The 23761-nt window shown below is 43.2% G+C and overlaps 1 protein-coding gene across 1 annotated transcript in view; it reads right to left on the reverse strand.

Moving 5' to 3' along the window:
* TARS1 (threonyl-tRNA synthetase 1) overlaps positions 1-22443 on the reverse strand; it is a 28806-nt gene extending 6363 nt beyond the window's left edge. Inside the window, exons 1-16 of the mRNA XM_063128171.1 lie at positions 22364-22443; positions 19798-19881; positions 18219-18409; positions 15367-15490; positions 13839-13960; positions 12822-12939; positions 12098-12162; positions 11928-12006; positions 11105-11251; positions 10218-10316; positions 7277-7443; positions 5560-5722; positions 5338-5475; positions 3607-3684; positions 886-986; positions 692-796 (exon numbers count right to left, since the gene is read on the reverse strand). Coding sequence (XP_062984241.1) covers positions 692-796; positions 886-986; positions 3607-3684; positions 5338-5475; positions 5560-5722; positions 7277-7443; positions 10218-10316; positions 11105-11251; positions 11928-12006; positions 12098-12162; positions 12822-12939; positions 13839-13960; positions 15367-15490; positions 18219-18409; positions 19798-19881; positions 22364-22384 — 1802 coding nt within the window. The 5' untranslated portion in view covers positions 22385-22443. The remainder of the gene's footprint in view (positions 1-691; positions 797-885; positions 987-3606; positions 3685-5337; positions 5476-5559; positions 5723-7276; positions 7444-10217; positions 10317-11104; positions 11252-11927; positions 12007-12097; positions 12163-12821; positions 12940-13838; positions 13961-15366; positions 15491-18218; positions 18410-19797; positions 19882-22363) is intronic.
* Positions 22444-23761: the final 1318 nt, after the last annotated feature.

The following is a 23761-nucleotide window of genomic DNA, read 5'->3' on the forward strand; positions in this document are numbered from 1 at the left end:
GATAAACCACAATTTTTGGATTATTTTATTTATTTATTATATAAATCAAACAGAAGCTCTCTGAAAAGTTTTCAAGACAAAGCTTAAAACCATAAAATACAGTAAAAAATGCAGAATAAAATCAAAATAGTACCCAACATAAAAGCCAGCAGCAGTGCACAGATCTAAACCCACACTAATACAATTTTTAAAACTGAAGGACTAAAACATCTGGGAAAAAGAAAAGGTCTGCACCTAGCACTGAGAACAGCCCAATTTAGTGGCACGCCTTCCCTGAGCCTCGCTGGGGAAGGTATACCACAACCAAGGTGCCACCATTCATTCAGCAGGGTCTCCTGGAGAAAGGCCCCTGAGGATGACCTTACGCTCCGGGCAGGTGTATAAAAGACAAGAGAATCCTTCAAGTAACTTGGCCCAAGCCATTAAGGGCTTTGTAGGTTAATAACAGTACTTTGAATTGGGCTCAGAAATTCCCCAGGTTGAGATGAGATAGCAAACCATCTCATCTGAACCTGGAAAGTTTCCAAACTCCTCATGGCCACTCAAAAAGAGTAGAGAGAAAAGGGGGAGTGTGCAAGCCCAGGAAGAGGCTAGGCTTTTCCCCATCACAACAAACAATGGTTTATTGTGATGTCCAAATGCAGCAACTATCAAATTGAGCAAAACTAGAAATAAAAGACATATTCAATACCATTTGCCTCCATAGTTTTCTGTCAGTATAGCAATCATCCTCTCCACAGATCCCAAGATAGCACGGTGTATAATTACTGGCCTTTTCTTGTCGTTACCATCGTGACTGGAAAATAAAATTTTGATTTTGTTTAAAAAAGCACATAAAATAAGAAATAGGTACTTTAAGCAAATTGAAACGTATGATGTGCTTACCTTACATATGTGAGATTAAATCTTATTGGAAGTTGGAAATCCAACTGAATTGTAGCACACTGATGGTACCGGCCAATGGCATCTTTAATCTGAATGTCAATCTTTACGGAGAGGGTTGGGGGAGATAAGATAAACATTAATAGCATTCTTAAGTTCAACAACACCTTAAAGCAAAGCACATTTTTTCTACGCTTTTTAATTACAGGTGAAACAATATAAGCCTGGTTGACCATTCATTTTAACAATGGACCATCTTCAGGGTGACGACCTGACTAGCCAACTGCCCGTCCCTGCACTCCCACCTCTGCTATATTTCCTTATTGCAACTGTATCCATGGCCACCATCCAGCTTTTAGTGACCTATAAACAGAAGCACCATTGGCTGGGTTCCTCAGCAGCGGAAGAGCAGTGGAGTGCTAACGTGACTGTGCTTCCTCTCCCCCCACGCCTTAGCACAATTGCCAGGCGGGGAAAATGTACCACTGTACTACGAAGAACAATGGGCCACGGCAAGGGCTGGCAGCACCATGTACATTGATGGTGCTATATAAATAAATAATAATAATAATAATAATAATAAGCCACGCACCACCCAGATGCTAGTTTGCAAGGCTTCTGTACTGACCCCCATCACATCTTGATTAATCTCTTCATTTATCATTTTCTAAGTGGACTCCTGGCTGATTATAAACAAACATATTTTAACTGCTCATGATTAGGCTAGATGGTTACTCCCCTAAGGGGAAAAATGTTTGCTAGGATAGTTAGGCTCTCTTTTTCCACCTTATTTTCCAGCCTGTTCCATACACTGCATACAGCAATCCTTCTGTGTGGTGCAGAAGTGGATGTACACACACCCACCCCTACCATGCAAAAAGGATCATTGTGTGGGAATGGTATGGAACTGGCCTATCTTATGTTCCAAGCAGGTTAAAGGCATTTGTTACATACGTTACGTAAGAACATAATAAGAGCCACGTTTCTTCTAGTCCAGCACTCTCTTCACAGTGGCCAACTAGCTGTCAACCAGGAACCCACAAGCAGGACACAGGTGCAACAGCACCGTTCCACTCATGTTCCCCAGCAACTAGTTGATATGGGCTTACTGCCTCTGATACTGCAGGTAGCACATAACCATCAGGGCTAGTAGCTACTGACAGCCTTCTCCTCCAGGAATTTATCCACCCCCCTTTTAAAGCCAACGGTTGGTGGCCAACACTACATCTTGTGGTAGCGAATTCCATAGTTAACTATACACTGTACTTCCTTTGTTCTGTCTTGAATCTCCCACCAACCAGCTTCATGGGATGACCCTGGGTTCCAGTATTTTGAGAGGAGAAAAATGTCTTCCTATCCACATTCTCCGCACCATGCATAATTTCATACACCTCTATTATAACTCCCCTTGGGGCCTTGCTAGACATACCTTTAAATCTGGCCTTCAGGTGCGGCGAGCCTGTGCTACAATTAGCACGGGCCGTCGCGCCTATCCAGACGTCAGACGCGACGGGGAAAGGAAAGCCCCATCGCGTCCTGCATTTTTAAAAAATAGTTAAAGGGGCCATGTGCGCAGGAGCGCACCAACGAAAACGTAAGTGGCTTTTTTAAAAAATAAAGGGTTCCCCGCAACCCCCGATTTCCCCCACACACAATGTCTGATGCCCCCCGCTTTCCTGACCCCCTCGCTTGACCTCCCGCTCACTCGACCCCCTCGCTTGCCCCCCTGCTTGCCCGCCCCCCCCGCCCGCTCCCTCGCTCGCCCGTCCACTAGACGCCCACGCTCACCATGTCCAATGCCCTCCCACCACCACCCCAGCCGCTATCTCCCCACCCTGGCTCCGTTCTTCCCCCCCATCTCTCCTGCCGGGTCCGCTCTTTCCCCCCTGGCCCCCATCACTCCCCCCCCGCGATTCCCTTGCCCCTGGCCCGATGGGCACAGCTTCTCCTGGCTACTCGCGAGTAAACGAGCAGCCGGGGAAAAGCCGCGGAACCAGCTAGACTTTCTGCAGCCCCGGGCTCAGCCCAGGGCTGCGGAAAAACCGGGCCAGAAGTGGATCCGGTTATCCCAGGTCAAGGGAGGGTTTAGCCCGGCCTGACCCCGGGATCCCCTGTGTGTCGTCTGCACGCACAGCAGGGAGACCGGGCTAAACCCTTGTCTAGGAAGGCCCTTAGTCTCCCTTTTCCCCAAGCTAAGCAACTCCAGCTGCTATAACATTCCCTCATTGGGGAGATGCGCCAACACACCTTTGTCATTTTAGTTGCACTTTTTCCAGCTCTACAATATCTTTTTTTAGGTGTGGTGACCAGAACTGTACACATTATTCTAAATGTCATTTGCACCATAGATATATTCTAATGTCCCTTTTCTAATTATGCCTAAAATGGAGTTTGCCTTTTTCACAGTGGGCGCATACTGGGTTGACATTTTCATCAAGCTGTCCACCACAAGCACAACCCAAGATCTCTTTCTGCTATACATTGTTATACAACACAAAACACAACACTGAGTCATCCTTAAGCTCTATTTCCCCAATGAGCCCAACAGCACAATATGTACAGATCTCACAAGGCACTATGTTATGGGTTTCACATACAACTGAACTGAAGATTCCAGTATGCAGTTTATCCAGAACAAACACTTGTGGTACTAATTACAAAAATGAACACTTGTTGGGAAGTGAGCCAACCCTTTCAAAATCACTAAAGAGGTAGTTTACTAACCTTTGGCCCATAGAAAGCTCCATCCCCAGGGTTCAGTTCCCACTTCTCACCAAATTCATTCAGGCTATTTTCAAGTTGCTAGTGGAAGATATACAGTTCATTAGTAGTTTTGCTTTGTACGATTAATTTAATTTCCTATTTTCTCTTCCTCACAGCTTGACATTACACAGTCGTAGAGCAGGGGGGAGCAACTTACCACCCCACTGAATTCCAGGGCAGCAAGAGGGGGGAAATCTGGTGATTTTAGTACTACAGAACACTAAAAGGGTCAAATTTAGCTTACAAACTATATTGGTTACAAACCAGCAATTTAAAAAAAAAAATCAGGGGACCCTGCAAACTCCACAATACCCCACAGAGTGTGGGGTCTAGAGGGGAGCAAAAATGGCCACCGACCTCCCACAGTTACCCACCCCTGTTGTAGAGGCTTGCAGTATTAATTATCTCTCCATCTTGAGCACTCTATTGAGAATGGAAAAGAAAGATGTCAATTCTGCAAATCTCAATCCTGTCCTGTTACCTGAAAGATCCCTTATTTATTTTCTCACAATCACTTAAGGAGGCCTAGAAATAGCACCCTGTTCTAAAGCTTATACTGAATAAGCAAAGGCATACCTCTTACTGCTTAGGCAGTTTAAGTACATTAAAAGGTCAACTGATATATATGAGATATTTATTTATTTATTTAGATACTGAAAGATTTTATTTCTCTTTAGTTCTGGTTACTTAAGTCAAATCATATCATCGTTCATAGACATTCAATTACCATTCCAATTTCTGCCTGGTTTTAATATTAATCACTTACTTGCTTAATACACCTTTATTTCATTACTCACAACTCTTAATCCCCAAATCACCCATTTATGAATAAAGTTTTCCTTCAGACATGTTGGAAAGGGACCCTCATTTCCTTATACCTATGTTCTCCATAGCCCTGCATTCTCCCATGTTTTGCTGTATTTACAAATTCAATGAATTTCCTCCATAACCCCTTCAAACTTGTCTTCCTTTAATTGTTCTCGTATTATCCTAATTGATCTACATGATATCATCTTGAAAATGTGGCTTTAGACCCCCATACTGAACACATTTACTCATAAGTACAGCCCACAGAAATAAGTCCATTCTCAAGTCACTAGTCCCATTGGTATCAGAAGTGCCTCCAATGTCCTGACTTTGCCTGACAATAGATTTCTATAGGCAGAGAAGCCAACACCTATAAAGCATAGTGAACAGGGTCTAGCTCTCGGCTGTGACCTGGTGTTCACTGGACTCTCATCCATGAAAACCAGCACAATTAGATAAACGGTGACATCCAACATTGCATGAGCAGAGTTCTGCTTGCACAACAGAACATACTCTTCCCTCTTGCATCCCCCTAAATCTGCTCCAGAGAATCTCTTAGCCCTCTGGAGCAGTTATGGTGTGTGAGTGCAAGAGGGCTGTAAGGGGACAGAGAATACATTCCGTCAGCAGATCCTGTCCTTTTGGTGGATGGACACAGATTCAACCCAAAACATCTAAGCTGCTCCACAACTTTTAGAACTGCTAGTTTGAAATGTTCTTATATTGTTGTTTCTATTTCATTGGTGTAGCCACAATGGAAATATTTTTACATTCAAGAGTGGCACAGAAATTTATAAAATAAAATGAATGAATAAATGCTATTAGAAACCAAACTGTAGTATTTATGGTATTATGTAGTATTATTTTAGTAGTAGCTCCAGTTACCTTTTCAGCTTGATTCCATACTTCAATGTCTCCAAGGTACTTTTCAGGACGAGTGGAGAGATTGAGTCTGAAGGAAAAGCCAAACACGTCATACACTGTACGCAAGAACTCCAGACAGCTCTTTATCTCCCCTTCAATCTATACATGAAACAAAAACAAATGCAGTCAAAATCCATCCGTTTTTAGTAGACAATTTCCCTTCAACTACATATTGACTTGTACCTGCTCCATAGCACAGAATATGTGAGCATCATCCTGCTGGAAACGCCTCACTCTGGTGAGACCTGTAAGTGTCCCCGAAAGCTCATTACGGTGGAGAACTCCGAAGTCAGCCAGTCGCAGTGGCAACTCCCTCCAGGATCTTGGCCGGTGATCAAACATAAGGCTGAAGGAAATAATGTACGTGTTTGAAATCAAGGACTGCACCATTAAGAGAATGTCCTAATGTTCTAGTTCAATGAGTGTCTTGAACAACAGAGGCAGCTTACTGTAGCTGCATATTTACCGCGGAGTCCAATGACACATGAAGATACTTCTACTCACATGACCAGACTGTCCCCACCTCTACTCCATCCTGAAGCCCCTACCTCTCCCAAAATCTGTCCGGGAGGGGTCTTGCAACCCTTTGGAGCACATTGAATGGAGGTGGGGCTGCAGGAGTAGGGGGAATCACCTCCACTGTTCCACTGATGGAAGTTGTTCTGTCAGTAGAATAAGGTAACTGGAATCCATCCTTAGCATGTAGTATTCTTATTCAGAAAGAATTCCAAATAGTACAAGAATGATTTCCTACTTATTAGAGTTATATTATTTCAGCATCCCTTACAACCTACTGAACCAGAAAATAAGCTGACACTTCAACTGCATCTAAATAAGGCTCAACAGCAATCTCACAGTGATATGTCACAACCTGATATCATATTGGCATACCATAGTGGATCTATACCACTGTGCCATGAAAAATCATCCTTGCCAGATGTATAATTGTTCCAATTCATATAATTCCTTCATAGTGCAGAAATGGGAAAACACAAGACACACAATTAAGAAAACAGGATGGAAATTTCTGCCAGCACCCAGAAAACATTCTTTTTCCTTTCTAAATCATTTGAATGCTATCTCCATCGGTCTTACGGAAAGACAATTCACACATATTAAACATGACTATCTTTCCTGTCCAGAATGTCTCATGCTTGTAGCACAGCACCTGAATTTCTATGCAACACTGCATTCTGTAGTTTGATGCCAAGAGCATCAAACAGAATGAAAGTGGACAGTGGACAGTGCATGTGTGTGAATTGGTCCAGACAAAGAAGGTGAGACCCACTAAGATACATGTCTGCTTGGCCTGGGGTAAGCCAGTTCCAAACCTATTGCCAGATTAATCAAGGCCAAAGAACCTGAGAGCAGGTCACTAGCAGGTTTTTAACACAAAACGCCATCACTGATTATATTGGAACATTGCAAATTTAGTTGAATACAAGCAATGATTGGATCAATTTTAGCTTGAGAAATTTTAATCCAAAAGGAAATAACAGGGCAAAAGCGGTATGAAGGGAATCTGAGTTATAGTCTCAGATATAGGTCAGAACCACAAAGATAGGTAAAGAAACAGCACTTTCAAGGTCTAGGTAGTGGTAGTAAAAATAAAGTGATACATATCTTTTGGGGTCTCTGCCATACAAAGACTTTGATATTCATATCACAGAAACTTTGCCTCCATAGCTCACGCCATAAAGCAGAATTAAATTGTAGATGGCTGATTAATGATGTCAATACTCATTACATGTTTGCATTTTTCTGCTTTCAGCATAAGAGCACATTTATGTCTGCAAGTATGTTTTCAATAGTGATTCTCAAACATCACATAAACACTCATCAGGAAGGGAAAAAGTAAGCTTATCTAAAAGTTAATCCCAATTTGATGCTAAATTAGTACCAGTGTCCAGGGCAGTTCATTGGCTTCAGAGCAAAGATCTCTTTTTCCACCTCAAAGGAAAACATGTTGTCACTATAATGCTGCCAGTGCCCTGAGGTCACCCAAAGCTTGCTATTGAAGACGTTTGGGGAGACAACTTCCTGAAATCCTCGCTTTCGGTATTCACTCTGAAAGATAAGAATTAAAACCCAGAAACACTTAAGACAATGTAGACTAAGGGTGCATTTGGACGAAACTATTTGCATGCAGCACTTGGGCGACACGGAAGTAGCGCTCTGTGGAGTAGAGTATCCACACTCTGTTGAGTAGTCGTCTCTCCCCCTCTCCGCTCTCCCCACCGAATGGCGGCGCTGGTTCCTGCTTACCTTATTCCATGGAGAGGGGCGGGGGGAGGAGGAGAGACACAGCACACAGATACATGCGACGGCCGTTGCTGGAGCAATGGCGGCACACTGATTCCGCTTCCTGTCAGGAGGTGCGATGCCTCCGCCGCTGCTTCTTTCTCCAGCAACAGCCACGGCGCTTCTTTTGCAGCGGCCATCGCTGGAGAAAGAAGTGGTGGTGGAGGCATCGTACCTCCTGACAGGAAGTGGAATCAATGTGCCGTCGCTCTGGTCATTGGAGGCAATGCATCAGCCGGTTGTCACTGTGGCAGCTGCGCAAGAACAGGCGACGGGGATGTTGCTCGGCGATGATGCATCCTTCACGGGCAGCTGGATCCCGTGCCCTGACATGTGAAGAGACCGTTCAGCAGCTTCTTGCTTCTGTGGCAGCCATGCACAGAGAAACACACACCACAGTCGCCACAGGAGCAAGAGGCTGCGGAATGGTCTCCTCACATGTCAGGGCACGAGATCCAGCCGCCAGCAAAGGATGCATCAACACCAAGCGACGTCATCCCTGTCAGGGGATCACATGGCTCAGTGCTTACGAATCCTTCCCCATCAGGGCCATAGCAACAGGGAAGTGGGCAGCTCTAGCAATGCTGCCTCCTTCCCTGTTGCCATGGCCCCGACAGGGAAGGAAATACTTGCATATCTGATTCCCCTTCTCTTCTGGCGAATGGGGATGGGATGTGCAAGGATCTTTCCTGCTCATGACAGCTGCAGGACAGATCATTGTGCCTCCCTCCGATATCGGCAAATGGATTTCTCCCACAGCTTGACATTACACGTCAAGCCATGGAAGACATCCTTCACCCTGCTCCCTGCGATCCATTTCGGCATCGGCTAGAGGAGATGGAACCATCCCCTCGAACCAATCTCCAGATGGATTACGGGGGTGGGTGTGCAAACGACGTGCATGTCCCTGGGAACACGTGGGGTGCCGCGATCAGCAATGCCCTACCCAGGGACGGCATGTGCCCGCTCCGGGAAGCGTGTGTGGAGCCCCCCCCCCGATTGCTCCACCCCAGCAAGGGACAGCATGATCGGCAGCTCCCCAAGCACTTCCCAGAACAGGATTATTTCCCATGCTGACAGAGGCGAGCTGGCAAGAGCGGCAAAGGGGTTTGCCGCTCTTGCTACATGACTCTGTAAACACGGGAAACATTCCACGGAGCCTGCCACACGACACAATAAGCAATGGTTGTGCAGATAAACAACTCTGCAAACCATTGCTTATCTCCGTTGGTTATTTCTGGAAAATCACTAATTGTGGCGTGGTTTATCCCAGACAGATGACACGTTACTCGACCGGGGACTATTTAAGCAATGGTTGCTTAAATAGTTCACCATTGACTAACGTGTTGTCCAAACTGACCCTAAGAGAATCTGATGAGTGAGATTCTACACAGACGTCAAATCTGCATTGCAAGAAGAATGCAACTACTGCCTGGCATTTAGGATAGTGTCAAAATACTGAGCCTATTAATTTGCTTTTTCCTATTATTACAATTCAGAAGGAAAGAGGTGGGATAGAGAAAAAGTGAGATAAAAACAAAAAAGGAAGTCTCAATTACAATATTCCCAATGGTGCCACTACATCAGCACAGTTCTCATTTATGATGACATGATACCACATTTAAGCAAACACAGACAAGGTCTAACACTCATCAGTTCCCTCCTTTAGTCATTATATATAGAAAAAATATGTTTATTGACTGGGTAAATAACACACAGGCCCACAAATCAAAAGAAATACATTAAACCAATGAATTAACTCTATTATGCACAAACAGCCAACTGTACCGGATGCCAAGGCTCATTAGCTGTGCTTTATTTCTGCCTGGACAAGCCTGCACAACTTGTGAACCACCAAGCCGAACGCCACCACCACTGTGATCCAGCTGAAGCTTGATATTCTGGTGTTTGTTTTTTGCATAAATTGGAAGGCAGCAAATAGAGGCAACTTAACAAGCTCCTGCTTTGCCATTGCACAGAGTCACAAGTTATGCAGGAAATATGTGGCCCATTAAGTCCCTCGTGTGAATCAGAACCTACACGTAAGGACAGTATATGGAGCCAATGCAATTTTCATGAAAGCAGGAGGACTTTCAAGCTACTGGGCAGAATCCAACGGGGTGATTACACCCCTGCTGATTCCCTTCCACCCTGACGCTTCCCTTCCCCAAGCGGTGGGTCTAGTCAATTCCGTTGTGCAAGTGGGACCCACCAGTTACAAAAGGGAGATTCAGCACATCCTAGGGGAAACTCTGAAACAAGAGAATTACTCATTTCTGGAAGGAGGCAAGTCAGCAATGCTTCCTTGCACATTTCTGCTCATTTTGGTTTGGAAGTGGAATCACGAAATTACCAATGCGCAAAGAGTGGGGGCTGCTTGCACAACGGAATTGGCGGGGCTTAAGAGGATCAGCAGGAGCGTATGAGCCCCACTTGATTCTGCCCTCTGTGTGAACACAAGTCACTGCCCTATGCACTACCAAAGTATTCACAATGGGATGGGGGTGGTTACGGTGATTTGACCCTGTGTCTTGACTTACCCTGATGAATTCTATCAGTGTATTATAGATGTAAGCTCCCTTTGGTAAGAAAAAACAGCTACCAGGACTAAGTTCATGGAAGAAAAATAGTTCTTGATCCTGTTGGGGGGGAAAAAACATACAGTTTTCCCTTGCATTTTCTTCACTGTACTTCTATTGTAACCAGTACAGACCATAATTTTTTGGCTAACAATCAAGTAATTGCTTTATAAGATCACACTGAAGGTGCCTGAAGCCCAGTCTTCTGAATCACATATAACTTCCCTAAGAAAGCATGCATAGTCCCCAGGAAAAGCTCAAGAAAAGGCAGAGAATAAAAGAAGGGGGGAAGTATGTTTCACCATAGAGTGAAGAAAAAGAAAAGGACACATTCAGAGCAAGGAAGAATGGAAGATACATAACTGATAAATCAATGATTGTAGCATGAATCCTTTCTCGTTTCTAAAATGATCACTGCACAGGTTGTGCCTACAAAAGGGTTTTGTGGCATTTGCCATGAGATACTTAGTTTTCACCCCATGGCAGTTGCCATCTGCCTCCATGTAGCTTCCAAAGTAGGCTTCAGTCAAGCCTCTAGCGAGTTCCCTCTGGCCACCACAGACAAAGAAGCAACCAAAGCCTAAAAGCCAGTATTGTGTACAGTTCACTTATTTTATGTATCAAAGAAATCTAAAAATGGTTTTAAAAATCATGCATACTTCTTGAGTATAATTAAGTATAGAATTCATTATATTAGCCCTTAAATATTAACAGCCAAACTGGTTTAAAGCTCTTAAAAATATACAAAAAAATAACATAATGTCCTCTTGCCAACAGAACTTTTCCAGAAGCGTCTTTTTCTCCTCGTATAACCTATTCAAACCATGATACTATGAAGTTAATCTCACCCGTCCAATCTTTCTGTGATCTCTGTTCTTTGCCTCCTCTTGGAACTTCTCCCACTCTTTTAGCATTTTTCCATCGGGGAATGAAATTCCATAAATCCTCTGCAAGCTTTCCATATCAGACTTCCCTTCCCAGTATGTAGAGGAATTCTGGAGTCACAGAAAAGGTTTAACACCAATGTATAGAAATTATGAATTTTGCCGGAAGGCATCACTATTTATACAGACTGTTTAAAGTTACATATTTGTTATATTCACAGATAATTTACGATATACTGAGAGAACCCCAACTGTAGCTAAGCGATCTCTCTTTGTGGAGGAGAACATTAGGACATGTAAAAAAGAATTTAATCATAGATACAGCTACACATTCTAAATAAGCATTGGGATGGGCATAACAACATATCTAAAAGCAGTCCCGTCCTTCTTTAGCTATGACCTCAGTATGCAAAAGACACTGAGCACACACCTGATAAACAAAGGTGCTTGATCCACTGACTTCAATGAGGCCAAAGCATTATTTTGCTGCACTGAATACAATAGCTACCCTGAAAAGACAGTTTTATTTAACTCTTATTATGTCTATATGAACATTCACTTGAATAAGGGATCCACAAGGTTGCTTCAACAGTTCTGAATTGAAATTATTTCAAACTAAACAGGTATGATTGAAGAGCCCTTACAGTGCCTTAAAGCCACTGGAGGATCACTCTTCTCCAATGAAATGCAATTATGATCCAATTTTTAAAACCTAGTGAATCTCCAAAAGATTCCATCACATGTCTACACTTTTGCTATAATTGCAGTGAAAAGTTGAATTATTTACCTTATGTATTTTTAATGCCTTTATTTTACCAGTATGTCTGACATGGGGTCCCCTGCAAAGATCGATCAAAGGGCCACACCTGAAACACAAAGACAATCTTCAGATACCTGAGACACTCTGTACCATTAGACTGTAGGAGATTTGGATTTGGTTGGGTTTTGTATTTTTACCTGTACACAGTTGTAGTTGGAGTGTTGACCTTTTCATTCAAGATCCGACACTTGAACTTATTGTACTGTGGGAAAATCAGATGAACTGGAGTTAATTCTATGCCACTTTAAGACCGAACTCATATCTTCTCATATGCCTATAATCTGTTCCCAGAGCATACAGTAGGCAACTTCATTAAAGTAAAACCAAAATGTAATTTCACAGGCAACTAAAACATTTCTCTATCCCACAGAGTCACAAAACTTTTACAAACTAAGAAGTGAAAAGAAAACTAGCCAGGAGCAGAGAGGACATTTATCAAGGAGAAAGATTAGGATTCTGAGATTTCTGTAGCATAATTCCATCTTTTGCCCTTGTAGCAAGGTCCAGTGTTAGGGGCCAGCATACCACTGCGCTTAGCTATTTCAAAGAATTATCTCCACTAAGCCATTCAGTTCTACAAACATCTGATTTGAGAGGATGATCCATAGCTAGAATAAAAGGGAGTGTACTTTGCACATATGAAATCCCATCTTCAATCTGTAGGTAAGGAATTTGAGGTAGCATGTAAGAAAAGAACTCACCCAACATTACTGAATTGACAGATACTAACAATCAAGAACTGTGCTGGACAGACCATTAACATGAATTCTCATAATCAGAGAAGAGTACTTCAAAGGCAACACACAACGGATGCTACTTGTAGCAACTACAGTTAACATAAAACCATGTTTTAGATTCTACCTTAAACATTTCGAGTAATGTTTCCTTCTTAACTTCCAGCCTCTCAAAAAGTTGCTTCTCTTTCATAATTTTCTTGCACAATGTCTCTAGAGAAGGGAAGTCATTGCTAGAGACACCACTAGAGTGGACAAAAAGAAAAGTGATAAAGACTGTGCACACTTCTTGTCTGAACTCTCTCTCCCATCTCAATGTGTTTATCACGAAAAGCAATCTGCCACAGCAAGAGGGTCACCCTCTAGGCAAGCAGGAATTAGGTACTGGCTGAGAACCTCTGCAAATCTATACCAACTGCGCTGGCCCATCCATGAGGTGGGCTGAATCCCCTGCCCTTCATCAGGTGGGGGATCGATAAGGGCAGTGGATCCTGTGTGTCCGCCGCCTGGAGTCCCAATGCGACCACACCCCTATGCTAGGGGTGGAAGCCCCATTGGCCACTCTCCTGCTGCAACAAATGCTGTAGCAGGAAATGTAGCAGGAAATGTATGAGGGTGCAATCCTACGGTTGCTGAAAGACAGTCCTTGGGGCCATAGGATTTGCCAGATCTCCTTCTCAAAGAGCAGAGAGAGAAGTCCGCTCTCAGAGAGGACAATCCAACCTTGCAAGCTTCCTCCATGAAGCTGTGGGAAGTCCACTGTTGGAGAAGCACAAAAGGAGGCATTCTGGGAGTGCTTAGGAAGAGGCTGTGTATTTCTGCCCCAGAATTGGGGCAGAAATAACCCTTTGACTTCAATGGGTGGGAAATAGTTTAAGAAAGGGTAAAAAAAGAGGGAAAGGGAAATGCAGTCCCCCTTCTTCCATGCTGCCAGCATGAGGCTGTAAAAGCTTTGGATTTATTGAAGCCTTCAACATCGGAACCCTGAATGGTAGGATTGCTCTGTTAAAACTAATATTCTCTTTCAGCCCAAGTTCCTGGAAGCACTGGATTTTCTTCCATTTAAACTAGGCTACAAGTTAACAACCCAGACATTTTGCATTAACATTTTTTTTAAAAAAAGCAACCCAACAACCCTACTTACCCATCTTCAAGGAACATATCATAATAAAATCCATTCTCTATTGGTGGACCATAACACAAGCAGCCACCATATACTCTTTCCATGGCTTCACCCATTATGTGGGCACTTGAATGCCAGTATACCTAGCAAGGGAGGAAAGAGAGATAGCAGACTGATACACCTGGCCCACAAACCACAGCTTTCTTTTCCAGAGGAATCCAAAAACTGTATAGTATCTATACAGAAACTATAATAACTATGCATTCAAATCTTCTGATACTCATGTTGTATTACTTAGCATATTTTTTTTAAAAAAACAACCCTCTTCTCAGTCCTGTTGAATAGCAGTCTTCAAACCAATTTACCAATTAAACAAAAAACAAGCTTGGAAATTATATTAGCAACAGCTTTGCTTGTCCAAAGACATTTGGTGGGAATTCACCTTTCAATAACGCTCACATAACTCTCCCAATCTATGGAGCCTCTTTACACCTTGGCAAACGGAATCTCCTTTACCCAGCATTGAAAATGCTTCTTAAGCTCAGGGGTATTAAATAGCATCTTGCAATGTGACACAAGGTGGCACTGCTGACTGTTATGTTGCAAGTGCTTATCTCGTACTCATACAGTTCTCGGGATCAGACTCATTACATAGTGTACTCACTGGTGTACACAGGCCTACTGCTTCTGATAATAGAGACCATATACTAAGCAAGGAACATTGAGTTTAAATGGATCTGAGTTCAATGGGAGCAGTGAGAACGAAGAGACGTGAGTATCTCCATATAGCACTATCCATCTCTTCCAAACATTTTGCAAATAAACAAAGAATGGTTGATATGTCCATTATCTGTCCAAATCTTAATCTCAATTATAATACTATTATCATTGTTGTTATTATGATTCCCAGCTTTCAGCCAAGATTGGCTCTCAAACTAGCTTACAATTAAAATCCATCTGAAGATGCAACGTAAGTAAATGTCCATGTGGGGGGGTGGGGGTGGCGGTGGAGAGGTTATGTTTGCATCTCACTATTCTAGCTTCATGTAGTTCTACTGAGACATACTCAGTATTCTGATTACTGCAGTGAAGTATATAATTTCAGTCCATTATTTCTACAAGATGTAAGAAATGCCTCCAAATAATTCAGCATCTATTGGGGTCTTGTAGAACACTAAAAAAACTATTGCTCCACTTAAGCACCATCAATTACTTAAGACAACAAGGAGGAGAGTGTCTTAGAAATTAGTCCACAACTCTCACAGCTGCTAGTTGCTGGACCTTCTGATGTCACTGCCTGTAAGCAATTTCTCTTCCAGAAGCATACCCCAACAACAAAAAGAAACAGGACTACACAGTCAACCTTTCTCAGTAGGGGTTCACATAAAATAGACACAGAAGAATGAGGTACTACTTGTTCCTTATTTCAAGAATACATTTTCTCAAACATTGAAGCAATTATTCCTGAAAACTAGATTCAGTGCATGTTTTTCTTGAAGTCTTGCTCCCTTAACTAGGCAATTTATTAATCACTAAAACTGTAGATTACCGCTTGTGCTTCTTCATCATCAAACTTTAGTAGGTCCAAGGTACAATCTCCCTCCAAAGGACGATCTAGATCCCAAACCACTTTGTTCACTCGAGAAACAACAGTGTTGTCAGCCAAACCTTGACTAAAAATGCAAAATGAATGGACATATAAACTGTTGGTATACAATAAGAAACAGTTGTCTTATGATTTGCTATTGGCTGTTTTTCCTAATGTGCACTCTCATAAGCAGTTCAGTTGATTTTATTGTATATAACCATAGGTTCTTACAATTTTGGCACAAACAACAACAAAAGAGAGACAATCACAGGAGTAAAAACGGTTAAACAAGCCACTCGAGTCAAATCATCATAAGAACATAGGAAGAGTAATGCTGGATCAGACCAAGGGTCCATCTAGTCCAGCACTCTGTTCCCACAGTGGCAACCAGCTGTCGATTAGGTACCCACAAGCAGGACACGTTGCATCATGTGCACAACCTACAGCAACTGTTTTAAGATCCCTTGGTCTAATCTTTTTAGCAGCCCCTGCAAATAAGGCTACTTGATTAGCTACGTAAGTATATGCATCTACAAGTAGTTTACATATTTGCTCAGCCAAAGTTCTGTCAGACATTCTACCCAGCAAAGGTGCAAGAAATACTTTTCTTGCTCCGCTCCTCGTGGGCTTTAGTGCTATTAGGGACATGTTAAAGTGACTAATCCAGCAGTGTGTATGGGGGTTGTGTGGCAGAGCATCATGGCAGGGCATCATGGCCTTTTTCAAAAATAAGCTACCGTGAGTAGCTTATTAAGCCACCATGGTTTAAAGTGACAACCAAGCAACAAAGACTCATAAACACAGTTTGTAATGGGAACTGGACAAAGACAATCCATGAAAGCCACAACTAGCACTTCCATGAAGAACAGTGAGGGTGCTTGGAAAGAATGACCTAACCTATGGGGAATTTTAGAAGACACAACAAAACCAAGATCACCTTAAAGCTTCCCTCCTGGCTGGTGAAATCTCTGTGTATGAGTGTGTATGTGATAACATAATTTACTTTGCTTAAAGAAGTTTCAAAGGGCTGAGTTGATGGTTTCTTTAAAGCACAATTACCAGTGAAATCTTGCATATGTCTACTGAGACATAAATCCCCAAGTTCAATGAGACTTATTCACAGTTAAGTAAAAGACTGTAGCCTAAGCAAAGCAATAGCCCCAACTAACGTCAATGGAGAAAATGAATTATGGAATGAGGAAGACAAAGACCTTAGCTAGATTTAAGGATTATCCCAGGCAAATGGAGGGGTCATCCCTGCCTGCTCCCGGGATCCCGTGTGTGTCATTGGGATGCACAGGGATGATCCCAGGATATAGGCCTGGTCTAGCTGTGGTCAAAGTCTGAGCTATATAGGATGACCATATGAAAAGGAGGAAAGGGCTCCTGTATCTTTTACAGTAACGAAGAAAAGGGAATTTCAGCAGGTGTCATTTGCATATATGGAGAACCTGGTAAATTTTCCTCTTCATCACAACAGTTAAATCTGCAGGAGGTATACTACAGCGACCAGATACAAAAAAGGGCAGGGCTCCTGCAGCTTTAACTGTTGTGACGAAGAGGGAATTTTACCAGGTGCTACATGCATACAAATGACACCTGTTGAAATTTTCTATATGAGCTTCATCACACCTCCTACTTTTTTCCCCTGGTATGCACCCGTGATTTGGACTTCTGTTTCTTTAGTGGGTCAAGTGCTGGACCCTTTCACAATTGTAGCTATACCGGGGGACTCTCTTTTCACTTGTTTGCTCTCCTGTTATTGTCCCCACCCACCCCACTGCACCCCTTCTCCTTCCCCTCCCACTTCACTGGTTCTTGTCAGGTGATGGATGTGGGAGCCTCCCCCTGCCCCACTCTGGCTTTGTTGTCCAGCATTTTACCAATTCAACGTTTAATCGGCTGGGTGCCATTTCTGCAGGCAAGGAGGGTGGGGTTGGAGCAGCAAAAGCTGGTTCAACTGGCTCAGTTCCTTTGACACGGTGTGCTGGAGGAGAACCGCCCCGCCCTTCTCTTTCGTTAGCAAGCACACGTTAAAAGCACACACACCCAATGAAAGAAAAAATGTGAAAGGATAGCAATACACAGGGGTGTAAGGGCACTTTAACCAGACTTTCCCCACTCCAAAATAAGATGGAAAAGGGAGGGGAAGAAGTGAAATGAGCACAGGATCGGGATGATGTCATGTGAGTACCACGCTGCAAAAACACATACCAGGCATGACAAGGGTGCGATACATTGCTGGTGTGATGGAGCGCCTTAACTGTTAAAGATACAGGAGCCCTGTCCTCTTTTTCATATGGTCACACTAGAGCTATAAGAATGGGATTTCAGCAACATCTATTCATGGGGCTGGTGCAGGAATAATGCTCCGATCTCTTAGCCGTGTGGCAGTCATAGGGTCAGAAAATACCAGATACATGATTTCATGCCATACATCTGCAGGATGCAGCCTACAAGAACTGCTATCTGCAGACGAGCCAGGAGTTTTGAATATAAAGTGTCTTATCTCTATTAGCTGTACTGAAGTCCAGTGGTTTGTGGATCAAGCACTCCACCAGTTTTAGAAGATTTTTGTAAGGCATAGAATTTTCTAGATTGCGTTAAACCATACTGGCACAAATATCTTAACAATAAGATTATTCTTATAATAAACCATCATACAAAAATTGACCACTAAATTTAATTTCAAAGAAAAGGAGTGCTACAAAGAATGACAGAAGTAGCAAAGAGGATGGTTAGTATACTATTAAGGATGAAATGCACACATTTGCAATTTGTAGATGCAATCAGAATTCTCTAGAGCAGCTTACCTGATTCCACAAGCAATTTGGTATGGTGTTGTCTTCCAGGACTCAGCATCAACTTGTTTACCATCAGGTAAGGTAACCTTAATGGGCTGGCTTTCTTTAGCAGCTCGTTCTGCCAGAAGTGCATCATGTTCTGCTTTAAGCTTATGGTACATCTCTAGCCGCTGGCTAATGTATTCAGGCCAAGGACTCAGCTGCATGTGAACAAAAAAAGTAAAGAAAAAGGACTTTTTGTGAAACCAAGTCTTATTTATTACTGCAAACCTCATCACAATATTATCTAAATTAATCATGATCTCTATTCTCTGAGTGCCAGTTTCTATGTACCCAAAACAGGACCATCCATGCACAAGAGGTAGATATCAGCATGTTTGGAGGAACATCAGTTTGCATAAGCATTAAAAATAAATAGAAAAAAAATAAAGGGGTAAAACAGACACACACACACCCCGCCTCAGCATGTTACAGAATCCTGAATGTTGGTGTTACGGGGCGGGGAATGGAATAGAGTGGCTGGAATCCTGAACAGAAGCACTCTACACTGCAACATTTTGTTGCAGACCCCATTTCTTATATCTAAGGGCACAATCCTATGCATGTTTGTACAGAAAAAAAATCCTTGTAGAACTTTTTTATGTCTAAATATGCATAGGATTGCACCCTAAAAGTTTCATGTAGGTTACTTCAAAATGAACCATGCGTAAATAAACGTACTGAGTTGTTGCATGAAAGCTTATTAGTCTAACTCTATTGTGAATTTAAGATATCATCTGAACAGCTCTGCCACTGACAAGCATGAGGGTCAACCAGAATTTTCTCTTGACACTATGGCCATGGCTAGACCAGGCCTATATCTCAGGATTGTCCCAGAATCATCTCTGTGCATGCAAATGACACACAGGGGATCCTGGGAGCAGGCAGGGACGACCCCTCCATTTGCCTGGAATAATCCTTAGGTCTAGCTAAGGCCTAAGACTACAAATGATTTCACTATATGCCATTATAACTAAATGGAATCTCTTTTCATCCCTATCCCTTATTCCTTGTAAGTCATGTCTTAAGTTAGATTGTAATTCTGAGAGCAGGGACTGTCATACTACTTAGCTTTCTAAGGGTGCAATCCAATGCATGTTTAGAAAGAAAAAAATCCTACAACTCCCAGCATTCTCCAGCCAGCCATTCTCCACTTCACAAGGAGAATTTAGGCACATAACTAGATCAGTGTGTAGATGGTCTTGCAGAGGTTGAGCCACCTAGAGTCAATTCTCTAAAAGCACCTTCTTGAAGGGCCTTGTATCTCCACCTGTGATACACTGAGGTCTGTAATTTGTACGAGTGACTGGGGAAGAGGGAAGAGAGCTGATGGATGGATGAACAATGTTGCCAGTGGAAGTCTTGCTTTTTGATACCTCTGTATTCAGATTCTAACAAAATCATGGAAAGAAAAATTAAAAGCACAACCCTAAGCACACCCATTTGACAGTAAATTGCATGGAAAATCAACTTACTTCTGTTCACAGTCAGTGTGTAAATTGTTTAAAGCACAAACTTTACTGGTTGTGTTAATGAAGTAAACATTTACCTCTGAACGGCCGCCATCACCAGTTCCCTCCTTGCTTTTTTTCTTTCCTGATTCTTTCTTTTTCTCTCCCCCAGCAACAACAATCTAAAAGAATAAAAGAAAACAATCAAGTGATTTAAAGTGTCATCATTAACACTACTAGGTGAATCGATATTCTGAAGCTTAGTATGAATATAATAAAATCTTCAGAATCGTATTCAGGGTAGTTTAACATGGGTCAGGTGTACTTTAATGCGTTTTACCACCCTTTTTAACACAAAGTCTATGATTATGGGTGGATCCACCATTCATAACATTTTGTTATAGATTAATCAAGAACTACAAACATGATCAAGTATTGTGCATTCATAATTGCTAATTGTGCTGTGTGAGTCCTTCCTATCCACCATTCTAGTTGTCCAAATCGGGTGATCAAAGGTATATTGCCTTTCATTGTGGAGCTTTTGAAGATGGCTTATTGGGTTCCTAAGCTACAATAAAACATTAAAACAAGGAACATGGAAAGCTGCCTTCCACTGAGTCAGACCATTGGTCCATCTAGCCCAATACTGTTGACACTGACTGGCAGCAACTCCCCAGGATTTCAGGCAAGAGTTTTTCCAGCCCTATCTAAAGATGCTGGGAACTGAATCTTGAACTTTTTGCATGCAAAGCATGTAGTCTACTACCGAACCACATCCCAAAATAACTACAACAGATTTATTTTTTTAATTTCCAGAGGTGTAGCCACGTTGGTCTGTTGCAGCAAAACCAAAATGTTTTGTGACACCATAAAGAGTAATGCATTTCTTCTGGCGTAAGTTTTGTGGGCACTGTCCACTGTCACATCTGATGAAATGGGCAGTCCATATCTTATGCCATGTTAAACCTCTAAGGTGCTAAGAAACTCTTAGGTTACAACCCTGTGAATTTCTTCTTTAAAATAAACAAATTCATTTAAAAGCATTCTCACATTCTTTCTTCTTCTTTTTTAAAAAGAGGCTTTCACCTGTCATATATTGCCATGCCTACTCTCCGTGCATCATCTCATCTGTATCCCGCCCTGAGTTCTTTAAAAGCATAGAAATGTCGTAATTTTTAAAACTGAGGGAAGGGAAAAGAATTAAAAACAGACAATGAAAACACCCAACTTGATTTGTATGAGAAAAGTAAGACTAAGAATAAGGGTGTGGAGGTGGTCGCTATGGCTAAAGGAGAAAGATTAACTGGACTTAAACTAATAATGTAATATTTCACATTTACATGGGGCTTCCAAGAGCAAAAACCTCTCCCTTCCATTATTTATTTATATAGCACCATCCTTGTGCCAGGGAAAGGGATTAGATCCCTGTCCCCAAAGGGTTACAATGTATAATTAAACAGAGGATGGACTAAGTAAGGAGAAAGGGAAGGCCTAATTGCACTATGAAAGCGGTATGAAAGCAGTATATAAGAGGCAGAAGCCAAACCAAGCAGGATTTTGCACTATGAAAGCAGCATATAAAAAGCAAGAGCCACACTACTGCTTTATAGCGATATTGAAGTGCACTGACAACTGTTGGGGCCCATTGACACAGACCATATACCACTTCCATAGTGTGCTGAAGTAGGGAGGGAGAAGAGGAGTTATTTCAGTTCTACTATTTGGGGTAGAGTAGGACTTTGGGGTGGGGGTGGCACATTCAGGAGGGGCAGTTAGCATGGGTCTACAGTTTTGAGGGGGCCTACGCCGAGTCCCAATGGGCGAAGTTTCATGATTTTTCTGTTGTTGTTTTTGATGAATTTGCCCAAAGAAAAGCATGTAAAGCATTTCTGAATATTTATTTATTTTATTTTATTTGTGGCACCCCGGTTGTGGAATGAGCTCCCCAGAGAGGTCCGCCTGGCGCCTACACTGTACTCCTTTCGTCGCCAGCTGAAGACCTTTTTATTCTCTCAGTATTTTAACACTTAATTTTAACTTAAATTTAAATTTTACTATTTTAACTCTGTAGTTTAATCTTATATCAATTTTGCTGCGTGGTTTTATCCTGGTTGTGCTTTTTATACTGTATTTTGTATTTATGCTTTTAACCTGTTGGTTGTTTTATTATGGTTTTAATTTTTGTGAACCGCCCAGAGAGCTTCGGCTATTGGGCGGTATAAAAAAGTAATAAATAAATAAATACATAAATTTCTGAATATGAAGAAGTGATGTCTTATATACATCTTGAATAAAAGTGCTTGCCATCACCTCTTTTTAAAAAACAAATCGTCCTAGTTCATATATATTTAGAACTGATTTTAAAAAAATTAATGAGCAGTTTGAAATGGGGCCTACATTTCCCAACGGGCCTGGGCCTACTACCCTGGGCACATTCTCCGCTGTCTTGAAGCCCCTTCGGAAGCAGGGGCTTGGCGTGCCTCTGTGCCCCTTCTGGGAAACCCCAGCCCGGGCTCCCTTTGCCCAGCGCGGCCTCTCTCCCTTCGGCCACAGCCAGCCACCCGATAGCCGAGAAGACGGCGGCTGAACCGGAACAACCACCCCCTTCATTGCCGCCGCAACCCACACCGTTGGGGCCAGGGGAGGCGCGTCGAGCCCCCTTACCTGCTCCGCGGCTGCCTCCATCCTCCTCCCTCCGTTTCCTGCTCAGGTCGAGCCGCTGCCACCTCGCAACGAGGCGCCGGTGACAAGAAGGCGAGTGCGCAGGCGCGGGCGGCTGATGCAACGCGCTCGCGCCTCCCCCCGACCGCGCGGCGGTGCTGAGGGGAGGTCGCGAGAGGCGGCCGTTGGGCGGCGCGTGAGGGAGGTCGCCGGGGGAACCGAAACCGCCCCGCTTGCGGGGTTCTCGAGCGCTTGCGCTTGGGATGAGGCAGAAAGCGGAGGCTCGAGTGGGATTGGCGGCGCCCTCCCCACGAGAATTCTGTGGTTCCCCCGCAAAGAAGCGAGAGGGTTAAACCAGACTCCCCACCCCCAAACCTGGTCCCGTCCAGATATGTTGGACTACAACTCCCATCGTTCCCAGCCAGAGGTCCCTCTACGTTGTTGTTGTTTGTTCGTTCAGTCGCTTCCGACTCCTCGTGACTTCATGGACCAGCCCACGCCAGAGCTTTCTGTCGGCCGTCGCCACCCCCAGCTCCCCCAAGGTCAAGTCTGTCACCTCCAGAATATCATCCATCCATCTTGCCCTTGGTCGGCCCCTCTTCCTTTTGCCTTCCACTTTCCCTAGCATCAGCCTCTTCTCCAGGGTATCCTGTCTTCTCATTAGGTGGCCAAAGTACTTCAGTTTTGCCTTTAATACCATTCCCTCAAGTGAGCAGCCTGGCTTTATGTCCTGGAGTATGGAAATACTCCAGGAAATAAAGCCAGCGTAATTTGCGCAACGTGGCTGGATGCTGCCCTTCGGCGCCGGAGGCGGGTGTCTTAAATTTTAAAAAATAAATGAATAAAAATAGGGGGTGGGGGTTGTGAAAAAGGGAAACGATGGGAGAAAAGCAAGGGAGAAGACCGCCTGTTCCTTAAAAGATTATCATAGAATCATAGAATAGCAGAGTTGGAAGGGGCCTACAAGGCCATCGAGTCCAACCCCCTGCTCAATGCAGGAATCCACCCTAAAGCATCCCTGACAGATGGTTGTCCAGCTGCCTCTTGAAGGCCTCTAGTGTGGGAGAGCCCACCACCTCCCTAGGTAACTGGTACCATTGTCAGACTGCTCTAACAGTCAGGAAGTTTTTCCTGATGTCCAGCTGGAACCTGGCTTCCTTTAACTTGAGCCCGTTATTCCGTGTCCTGCACTCTGGGAGGATCGAGAAGAGATCCTGGCCCTTTATGGCGATAATGATCGCCATAAATGCCTTCTTCACCAAATACCTTCATAGAGATTGTGGGAAGTGTTTCTTCGTAGTTAGAATTCACCACAGAATAATGTCCCACAAAAATGTTTACACATATTTCACAATACAAGTAACCAAGAAATACGTGGTAGAAAACTGTATTCAGCCATTG

This window comes from Elgaria multicarinata, chromosome 6 (assembly GCF_023053635.1).
Source record: "Elgaria multicarinata webbii isolate HBS135686 ecotype San Diego chromosome 6, rElgMul1.1.pri, whole genome shotgun sequence".
In the NCBI taxonomy this organism is placed as follows: Eukaryota; Metazoa; Chordata; class Lepidosauria; order Squamata; family Anguidae; genus Elgaria; species Elgaria multicarinata.